Source organism: Ananas comosus, linkage group 19 (genome assembly GCF_001540865.1).
Source record: "Ananas comosus cultivar F153 linkage group 19, ASM154086v1, whole genome shotgun sequence".
Lineage (NCBI taxonomy): Eukaryota > Viridiplantae > Streptophyta > Magnoliopsida > Poales > Bromeliaceae > Ananas > Ananas comosus.
The window spans coordinates 1,404,252-1,415,217 of NC_033639.1; the positions used below are offsets into that span (position 1 = coordinate 1,404,252).

General features: G+C 34.5%; 1 protein-coding gene across 4 annotated transcripts; it reads right to left on the reverse strand.

Moving 5' to 3' along the window:
- Positions 1,645–10,746, reverse strand: LOC109724947 (elongation factor Ts, mitochondrial). Of its 4 annotated transcripts, none has more exons than XM_020253944.1 (10): positions 10,649–10,746; positions 8,521–8,820; positions 7,852–8,024; positions 7,512–7,601; positions 6,141–6,315; positions 4,764–4,948; positions 4,175–4,300; positions 3,631–3,719; positions 3,203–3,264; positions 1,645–1,997 (listed from the first exon to the last, which is right to left on the reverse strand). In XM_020253944.1, exons 2-9 carry the CDS (start codon positions 8,807–8,809, stop codon positions 3,222–3,224), a joined length of 1,170 nt encoding a protein of 389 aa, XP_020109533.1. In that variant the 5' UTR covers positions 8,810–8,820; positions 10,649–10,746; the 3' UTR covers positions 1,645–1,997; positions 3,203–3,221. The 4 variants fall into 4 exon arrangements, with proteins under 4 accessions (XP_020109533.1, XP_020109535.1, XP_020109532.1 ...); XM_020253946.1 differs by lacking the exon at positions 1,645–1,997 and adding an exon at positions 2,009–2,323; XM_020253943.1 differs by lacking the exon at positions 1,645–1,997 and having other exon boundaries at positions 2,664–3,264.

A 10,966-nucleotide genomic window follows, 5' to 3' on the forward strand; every position in this document is an offset into this window, starting at 1 on the left:
ATCTAGCTTTCAAGTTCTTTTTTTTTTTTTTTTTTTTGAAATAATTAAGGTAAATCACATATAATTAGCTACAAAAATACTATCCTATCAGAACCCTGATGCTAAGATCTTTGAAGNAAAAAAAAAAAAAAAAAAAAACTCTCTATCCATCGTGCGATGGGCGAAGCAAATAAAGCAAATCTTTACTTGAATCGACCTTTACACTTAGTTAATCCTAAGCTTGAACTCTGGAGCCTATGGTTGGTTGTTCAGGAAACGGTGAACGAGATCCCTGCCAGCCACTCGGGTTCCGATTCGTTCCCGGCTAGGCTACTCGATACATATCTGACTCGAAACCCATAGGTTGAATATTGAAGTCGGGACACGACCTAAAATTCTTAAATACAGCTGTTTCAAAGTCCGTATAATCCTGTACAGGTTCGGGTAAGGCTTAGGCCGGGTTTTCCGGATATGTAATCAATGGCAATTACTGATCGGTGTATATATATATATATATATATATATATATATATATAAAAAGAGACTTGGGCTCAGTTCGAACCCCTACTCACAATAAATAAAATGTTATCCGTGGTAATACTTTAACTACTTTTGGTAAGTTATCCCGCCTACGCTTATCTTAAGATCGAAGGTTTGAACCAGGAACGTCAACGGATTGGATTCAGGACAAATTTTTTTAATAGACCCATTACATGAACTTAAATTAAATAGAAAGCTCTGAACTTAAATTAAATAGAAAGCTCTGATACAATATTAAATTAAATGAAACAAATCGTTTTTCTTTAAAAGCTTAAGCTGATAGAAAATATTATTTTATATTTAACGAGACGTAATTCACAAGGGAATGGTCTCTCATTTGAAGTTATTATTTTTTATCAGTCGATTGGATGCTAAAGAAAAACTAATAAAAATTTAATTAGCAGTCTTTTTTATAAAGTATCAAAAATTTGACAGAATATATAAATTGATTTAAATTTTTGAGGTATATAAGGCTCTACACCAGATGTGGAAACTCTATTCAAAACCTTTTGTTAAAGTATTTGGTAACAATTCTAATACCATCAAAAATTTAAAAACTCATCGGCACACGCCGTATCCATCCAGCCGTATCGTGCCAACAAAATTTCAACACGATATAACCCTCGTACCGATGGCACAGCTCAAAATCCTTTAATCTTTAAATTAGTAAGTAATTTTTTCAATAAAATCCAACCGATTTGATAAAAATACATAATAAACAATTAAAATATTTCATTGCTAGAAAAATAAATATTTTATGCTATTATGTGACCACACATATAAATTTTTGTGACTTTCACGCATCGATACGGTCCGACACACACCGTGACGTACCCTGTTGACAAGTTAACAGCACGACCCGTGCCACGACACTTAAATCCTTGAATACCATATTTACCCCAAAAAAAAAAAAAAAAAATCAGAGAGAGAGAGAGAGAGAGAGAGAGAGAGAGATGTGAAGAAAATAAACCACATGACATTTTCAAATAGAATTTATCTTAAATTAGAGAAATATGCTAGACATGAAAAGTTGACGCAAAGATAAAAATGATAACACATGACATTAACTTGATATACTTTAAACCACATGATATTAAAGTGAAAAAGTGCGAAACCACATGGATAGTATTTGAAGTTTGCCATATTTTTTTTTTCTGCTCCATAGCGCGGATTTTACACCATTTCTATGTATAGAGTAGATACAAATAAAGTGTAAAGTGAAGGATATACATGCAAATATCCCAGTCTATAAATAAAAAAATATCTCGGATATTTTAAAAACTTGAAAAGGGCTCAAACAAAATTAAACCATCAGGGAAAGTACAAGCATTCTCACGCACATTTGAGAAAACAAAACAAAAATCAAACTGCAATAAAAAGTAGCGAAGAGAAATGCTAATGCTTCTTCGAACAATTCTACAAAAAAAGCATAGCATAACAACACAACTGCTGTAGTACAAAGCTACAATGAGCTTCTCCTGATTGACAAAAAGCAGTTTCAGCATACAAATAAAACAAAAGAATAATTACATATGAGTATATGACTTTATGCAAAGATGTTAAATACCAAATATATTTCTATAAAACTTAAGTTATCGAATTTATTTGCTCCAAAAGTCCCTTCGTCTGTAAATATATTCTTCTGTTACCAAAATTTCGATAAATACGAGTTGAATAAGCTAACTATAGTAATCTAAGCGGTAAAATAACCTTTTTTATCCCTTATATTATATAACTTGTATTTCAATCTTAAGTTCCGTCATTTTTCTCATCCTCTACTCTTTATCCATAGCGACGACGAGACCTACAGCGGCATTGAAGACAAGACCCTCGGTCACAACAAAAATGAGGTACGCCGCATGTGCCGTGGCGAAGGTGAGGAGAGAAAAAGAAAGATAGCCTTTTGCATTGATAAATTTGTAAGGACAAAATAGTCATTTTACACGCCCACCATTTAAAAACTAACGGTGAATCAAACGACAGGGACATATATGAACGAACCAGAACTTCTGAAGGAATATATTTGCAAATCACAAAATTTTCAAAGGATAAATATGATCATTTAAGTTTTGTAGGAATTTATCTGGTATGTGATATTTTCACGAGGACCTGTATGAAATTACTCCTAAAAAAAATCCCGATGCTTCTTCAAATGATTCGAATAAAATAGCATAAGCACTTTTCACAGAAGCTGCAACAAGGTCCCAAAAAGAAGTTACAGCTACGTGTTCATGAAAACAACATAATTTGTAGGTACTTCAGCTTAAGACCAAATCTAAATCACCATCACAATATCACAAAGTATAAATAGTTGCTGCAAAAATTAACCAATAATTATTATATTTCGTAGAGGATTACAAAATTAACCTCCTTCGCTTTACTACCAATCAAGTTGTCGAAGTAAAACGCAACATAAATCAACCAAGGGTTAAAAAAAATAAAATTTTAGGGCCTATTTCGGAATGGCCTATATTTGAGGGGGTCTCAACATAAATCAACCAGGGGCTAAGTGGGGTGTCAATCAAAAATTTGAAGTTGAAGGAGCTGTCTCAAAATGGCCTATAGTTTGTAGTGGTTGTCGATACTGCTACCAAAGGTTTATACAGATTCTACACGATCGCAAAAATAACTAAATTTGCTGATAAAGGGGGATTAGTCTCGTCGGATGAAAATGTTAACTTACATTATATTCTTGCTGGAACTCATGTGGCATTAGCCGCTGTTTCAGGTGCCTCGGCGATTTCCCTGCAAATAATTTCGACAGTCAGGAAAAAAGGGAGGAAAAAAGAAACAGAGAAAAAGATAGTTATAAGACAAAGTGACTTGAATATCTAGAAAAGCCTTCCAGAAAATCAAAGAAAATTATTGCCCTAATATTATCAAAATCGACAATGACAAAGGGAACTGGTTGTTGTTAATAAGAACTAGAAAAAGAAAATAAAATGAGAAATAGCGAGGCTCATATAAGAGACATCGGATGCCATGTGGCTGAAAGTATCATTACTACACAAGGGAATACAAAATTAATTTTTAAAATATAGTGATGTTCCGAATTGACCAACTTTATCTGTTGCAATAAAAGTGACCACCGAATGACGATAACATTTTTACCTCTGAATCCCTTCTCCAATTTCCATTCTGATGAAGTTGCCGATCTTTACAGTAGATCCAACTTCTTTAGATAAATCACTTAGCACCGACTGCAGGGAATATCACGAAAATCAAAACCAAGACATTATTTTCTACCTAAATTTACAAACGACACACAGCGGATTGATTCAGATCAATACAAATCTAAATCTAAATTTTTCTATATGCATGTCAGAAACTATGTTTTGTTACGTATGTGCCCTTGTACTCACAGAAAACCAACTATTAAAAGAACTTGCACTACAAAACCAATAATATGGTACTTCTATATGGAAATGCAATTTCAAGAGAATGAGAATAAGAAATTCAGATTTTACAGTCCTTTGATTGTAAGTTAATGATTTTGTAGAAACATATATGTAAAAGTCCCAAAGAGGAAAACTAACAACAACAGGAAGCCACACGAAACATTATAAACACAAAGAGCATCGGAATAAAATATTAGCAGTATGATGTAAAGAAATGAAAATTAGTTAAAAAAAACAGCACGAATCACAACACATACCTTGACATTGACGCTATCATTCATAACAAACTTTTGCTCCAACAGCACAACTTCCTCAAAATACTTCCTTAAACGACCTTCCACCATCTTTTCTATTGCCATCTGAGGCTTACCTGAGCTTTCTGCCTGATAAAGAGATTAAGAGAAGAGCAAAAAGGTACATTAGTAAGTTAAGCTGCAAGAGAAAACATTTCATAGTAACATTTTCATGTACTCACTACAATACGTTTTAGTAGCGAGATGAAGTTTAGAAGGGCAATAAAATTTATATATAACTGGCTCCTTGAAAAACAATCCCTTAACTGATGTTGCTGACCAAAAAAAACATAAAGAATGAGAGCAACGTCAGCCAAAGGTTAGTCAGTCTGTTTGTCCAAACTTGTCAAAAAAAGTGGTCCAAAAATTAGATTTGGCCCAGCTCATTTTGCCATCTGTGAGACGGGAGGAATAAGAATATGTAATGCAAATAAATTATTATATATTTCATTTGCTTAGAGTTCCTAATAATCTTTAGTAAGTGATTGAAGTCAATATATTATTTACTTAAAGAAAAGCAAAAATATTAACTAACATTTATTGATGAATTCACCTGAGATTTGAGTACGTCTCGTTCACTCTGTATTGCTTCATCAGGAACAAGTTCCTTCGATATGAACAGCGGCTTTGAAGCCACTATGTGCATTGCTAGCGAGGAGCCGACACGCTTGAGAGCGTCAAGCGAGGCATTAGTATCTTCTACCTCCAAAGTAAGCAACCCAGCAATACGACCCAAACCTGCAGCAAAAGAAATTACTCCTCGTGATTAATGTTAGTAAAAAGCAATTTCAAAGGTTTAGATGTAATTAAGCTTTAAGATTCACTTCTCTGCCAAAAGATAAAGCTGAATAACATGAGGCACAAAGATAAAGAATAAGAAGTTCAAAAGGAAAAAAAAAAAACATAATATTGTCACAAAAATCTGTATAAATATTCTTAATATATGATACACTTCAAACTGGCAAACCAAAACCATTCTAAGGTGGTGCTTGGAGGATTTTTATCTCAATCACAACTGGAAATATTCTCGAGGAAAATCAAGCAGCTGTTTTCGGGTGGTAGGGAACATTGCTTCTAAAACTTGGCCAACACAACAGCTACAGTCACCGTCATGGGGATGGTTCTGGCAATTTATCATGTTGTTTAGGTTCCTAGCAGGTGATATGGTAACTCCCGGCGCACCATGGTGACCATTATGAAGGATAATTCTGCAGCTATTTTGAATGGTTTTAATCCAAGGATTTCGATTTGGATACTAATAGCTCTGATTAACAAACAAAGAGTCGCATTTATATATGAGAACACATGGGAGGAAATCTTAGTTTGTTACACGTTAGAAAGAAAAGGAAATGGCAAGACAGGAAGAGGCGATATATTTTGAGGCCTGCCTTGGATTCCTAGCACACGCTACAGCTCCGACCATCCGCTATGAACAGATATTACCCAAGATAAGGCTGCTACCTTAGACATATTATACTTGCTTGATTCCAGGTGGAGATACATCAATTCAATTGTGTTTGGTGGGATAGTAAGAATATCTACCACTAACCACGCTATTCCCCAATTAAGCACTACCTAAGTGAAAAACTAACTCGGAACACTAAAATATTTGGCTATTCAAAGACAAGTTCAAGAGTTAATTGTCCAATTCCATGAACATCATATTCCACACGACAAGTCTAAATAAAGAACAGATATTTTTTAAAAGTATTCAAAACAACAAAGTCAAATACGAAACTTTATGCAGAGTAATTCATTTCCATGACCACATAGATATAGTACAACCAATTGGAATGTACCTCCTCTATGATGCAATACATTGGCAAAACATGAAACATTTTGGCTTGGAAATATATATAGTTCTTTTCTAATGGAACATTTTCTTTTATGATTTGCTCAACCACCTTAAAGCAATTTATGATTGGATTACCTGGCTGAGGACAAGTATGAAGGTAAGACGAGACAACACCGTGTGAAGTTGTTGATAACAAATATCCTCTTCTGAGTTTGACATTTTCCCCAACCATGGCAGCAACTTCTGTAACAGCTCCTTGCACAGTTGTTTCACCACTAAGTTTTGGATGATCTAGATTGATATTCATGTTCTGCAGATTAAAATAACCTCCCCATTAGACTTTCTACCACAAAATAAATTTCAATTTACACCATTCACGATTTGTTGCACTTGATGCATTGTTAAAAGAGCACTAAATTTCAGAAACTTGGTTTCTAAGTATTTTGAATAGTCTTGATTATTTTCACTATATTGATATTCAATATAATGTTCTGATATTGAATTTGACCCAAGTGTTAGCTTCCTAATACTACCAAAAGGTAGCATAGCCTTACTCAGTACGCATGCACGCGTGGATGCACGCACACATACACACACAAAAGCGCAGTTTCTGTCAAAAAAATAGCCTTGTTTAAAGTTGAAGAGTTATCCTAATCATGGAGGAGTCGGTTTTGTATTACAAGATTTTTTTATTTTTTCTTTTTCTTAGAGAGGAGCACTTCTATAAGTACAAAGGGTATAAATGTACGGAAATATGTTTTTGAAAAGCATAGCCAAGAATTCCGATTTTGTGGGGGTATGCTTTAAATAGTCATCTTCGTAGAGGTATATAGGTAAATATTTCTATTATAGCTTATTTGTACTGTGTGGTTTGTTTTATCCTTCGAATAATGTCAGTATCGGACTTAGTCTAGAGAATTTCAAATTTTACATGAAAATTACCTTCATTTTTCAAGATAGAAACAAAACACTTAAGAAAGTAAAGAATAGAAATGATTATCCTCACAATCTTGCAAACTAAACCAAATCATAGTAATTAAAAATTTGAAATCGTGCCCTGCATCAATCGTACCTGGGAAAAATAATAATGAAGCTCATACAATGAACAAAGCTGAAATTGATAACATGAAATGAACGGAAGAACCAATCGATTACATGAAATTGAATGAACAGAACGGGGTTTACTTTATTTGATATATGTGTAAAAAAAATAACAACTGATGTGTAGTTATATAGTAATTACTTGCACAGGAGGAGGAAGCGATTCATGTATTATGCTCCAAAATTGTAACAAAAAATAGCCAATTCCTAGAGTAGTATTCTATTAAACTTTTTTAGAAATGGAATCCCCATGAAGAAGACAATCCGATGATGATAGAACAATACAAAAGAACAGGATGAAATAAGGGTGAAAAAATATATGGCTTTAGGGAATTCCTTTTGTCACAAAGTAGCACTCTATAAGTGATTATGTAAAAAGAGCCAGCTAAGTTGTGTATCCTGCACCTCCAAGTATTCAGGGCCAAAAGGAAAAGCTGGTTGAATTTGCCCAGCAGATCCTTCAGCCGTCAAAGCCATCCTTGCCAAAGATGACGCCTGCATAAAAAAAGCAGCAAAAAAAAAAAAGAAAAAAAATTAGAACGAAAGCTGCTAGTTATGTGAATACATCTCACAACTAAGTATCCTAGAAAGATCAAATGCCTTACGAAGTTAAGATCATAAGTAAGATAATATAAACAACTCTAACAACAGCATGTTGGAGGATTTACAGCCAAGCCCTAAAGTCAAATTTGCATCTATGGTATCACAAAACTCAAAGATGTTTTATTCACAAAGAAAAACTAACCAGATATTGAAAAACATCATTCCTCGCGACAAAATCAGTCTCGCAGTTAAGTTCAATGACAACAGCTCTATTATCATTCTGTGCCACCGCAAGCAAACCCTCAGCAGCTGTTCTTGATGACTTTTTTGCGGCAAGGACAACCCCTTTCTTTCTCAAGTCCTTCAATGCAGCCTCTGCATTGAGCCACTAACCAAGAAAACAATGAGCATTTAAACAAATAATCTACGCTTTTAGTATTAGATTAGTTCAAAAAGGATAAACAATGTGGATAATCCCTGTATTATCCCCAATATTTCAACTTAATCCCTGTACTTTACATGTAAAAATTTTAGTCGCTGAACTTGCACATATATTGCAATTTTCCTTGGCCACTAAAAGGATCTGAAAAATACTAGTTTTTCTTATAAAACGACCATTTAACCATGTTTCAAGGACTAAAACAAGGAAAAGGAAATCGTTCAATAAGAGAGGAAACAAAATGGCCATTTTACAAGAACAACTATGATTTTTTTTTTTTTTTGGTTTTACAGTCGAGGATGGAATTGCAACATTTTAGAAAGTTTAGGGACTCAATGTTTTATTGGAAAGTTCAGGGACTAAGTCATAATAACAGGACAGAACAGGAAATATCCATATATTTGGGACTAAAGGAATGGTTCAGGATATCACCAATATCCCAATTGCAACCAACAAGGGCAGACTTGACGTCTTTTATGGGAGCACTTGTTCTTTCCCTTAGCTGTCTAATAAGATTCATCTGATCAGAAGCTGACACCGTGGAATTGAATCTTCTTGCAAAATAAGAACTCGCAGCATTCGGATTTCCAACCCATCTAGTGTCGGAAAATTGATCAGCTCTGTCACCCAAAGAGGAGAAACAATTTCTGGGCTGCTTATGAGCATTCAGTTCCTTGACAAAGAACTTTATTGGTCTTTTGACAGCTTGACGAAAAGCCATTGCTATTACACCTTGAAATTATAAGAATGACAATAAGTACACCAGACTTTTATGCATCCAAAAAGAATAATTTCTAACCAGACGACCATTTGGAGCAATTTTCAGAACTAGAATTCAACGTTCAGAAACTAACAATAAAGGCCAAAATGCCAGAAGATGTTCATGATTAAAGAAAACAATATTTAACTTCTGCCAAAATTTGTTGTGTTTCAGACTTGGTACAACTCAAAGTCAGCATTCCTATTGGTTCGCACAACCAAAACATTATTCTCCAAGTGAAATCCCCCCTATCCCATTGATAGTATAGCCAAAGTACTTATAACACGACCCAAATAAGCCTCACTCAGACATATGTCAGCAATTCTTCCTTAGGGTCTGTTTGGTTCAACGTAAACCGTCAAAAATAATTTTCCATGGAAAAAAGTTTTTTGGTGGGAAAAAAAAAGTTTTATGTTTTGTAGTGTTTGGTTTGTAGAAAAAAAGAAAAATAGTTTTCCATCAACATTTGTTTGGTTGAAAGAAAAAAAAACTCACATTTGTTTGGTTCGGTAGAAAAAAAATGAATGAAAAAAGTTTTACGCAGCTTGAATTTTCGTTAAAAATTGCAAAAAACTGTGAAAAATGAAAACTTCAATTTTTTCCCAAATTCATAAAAATAGTTTTACGGGAAAATATTTTTACATCGAACCACAACCGGAAAAGCATTTTTCATGCCAAAAACAATTTTTCAGTTCGTTCTACGCAGAACATGAAACGCCCGTTTAGTGATTTCAAAAACAACAAATATCACCAATATCAATGAATTTGATGTGTAAATATTCACATAATACCAAGGCTAAATTACAAAAGCCACCACACACTTTAGCCCATATCTCAATTGAAACACCCCACACCCCGCTTCAACCCTGCTCTTCCGGTGCATGAAAAAGTTCCATCAATTTCAACCCTCTGTTTCCACTGCCGCAAATAGATTCGAAATTCAGGATGGTTGACAATTTTGACGCAAAATCTTTACTAAATTAAGTTGGAAATACCACGTAAGTTCCATATCTGAACATCTAAACAGCAACTTAAATATCTCAAACTAAATTAAAGAGATCTCGATATCCATAGGTTCAAAGAGTCAAGGCATCTTAGTGCGCATCTTATTTAATTTATGCAATTCTACTGCATTAAACATAACCAATGTCTTCCTCAAACTCATTTCCGTCGAGTTCATTCAAATTAAACAATCAGACCAAATTTTTGGGCCGATTTGAGACACAGACAAAGTTCAGGATTGAAATTAATGCAATTTTTTCTATAGGCGGGTAATATCTACATGAGAAAAAATGCGAGCTTTTTTTTTTTTTTTTGCGATTTAGCCTTGCATATCAAACATGAATCTAAAGATTGAAGCATTTCAGCAATCAGAATACTATTTCGAGCCAAAGCTCGGAGCTTTCACGAGATGGATCTCGATAGCGACAGCATCGGAGAGTGTTAACCACTAATTAACATCAACAAATCCTCAGATTAAAGCTCAAACATGCGCAAAAAAAAAAAAATCAAAAAATTCGCAGCACAAGGAGTGTTGAGCACTACAAACACCAACAGATCCTCAAATGAAAGCTCAAATATGCCCGAAGAACATCAAAAATTTCGCAGCATAGAGAGTGTCGGCACTACTAACACCAACAAAACCTCAAATGAAAGCTCAAATATGCGCAAAAAAAACATAAAAAAATTCGCAACAACGAGAGAAACGGATCGATTTAGCCGTTCGAATCGAAGAATCGGATGGTGTAGAGCCATTACAAAGAGGAAGAGGAAGAGGAGGAGGGAGAGGGAGGAGCGAACCTTGTATCGGCGAGAGCTATGGCGATGTCGAGGAGGAGGAGGAGGAGGAGAAGAGAGGGCGAATTGCGAAGTGAGAGGGGAGGGGAGAGAACGAGGGTTTTAGCTTTGGTGAAAATGTATGGAGACCCCTCAACTATACACTATTTTGAAACAAGGACCCTTAAAATTTTATTTTATAATCTTAAACTTGGCCATCTTAAGGCCAAATTCAAATTTTTTTGGATAACTTTTTGTGTTTTTTTATAATACTTAAATCCAAAAAGGATTGGATTAATTTTTCAATGAGAGATTGAATGTAAGGCTGTTAACGAGCCGAAC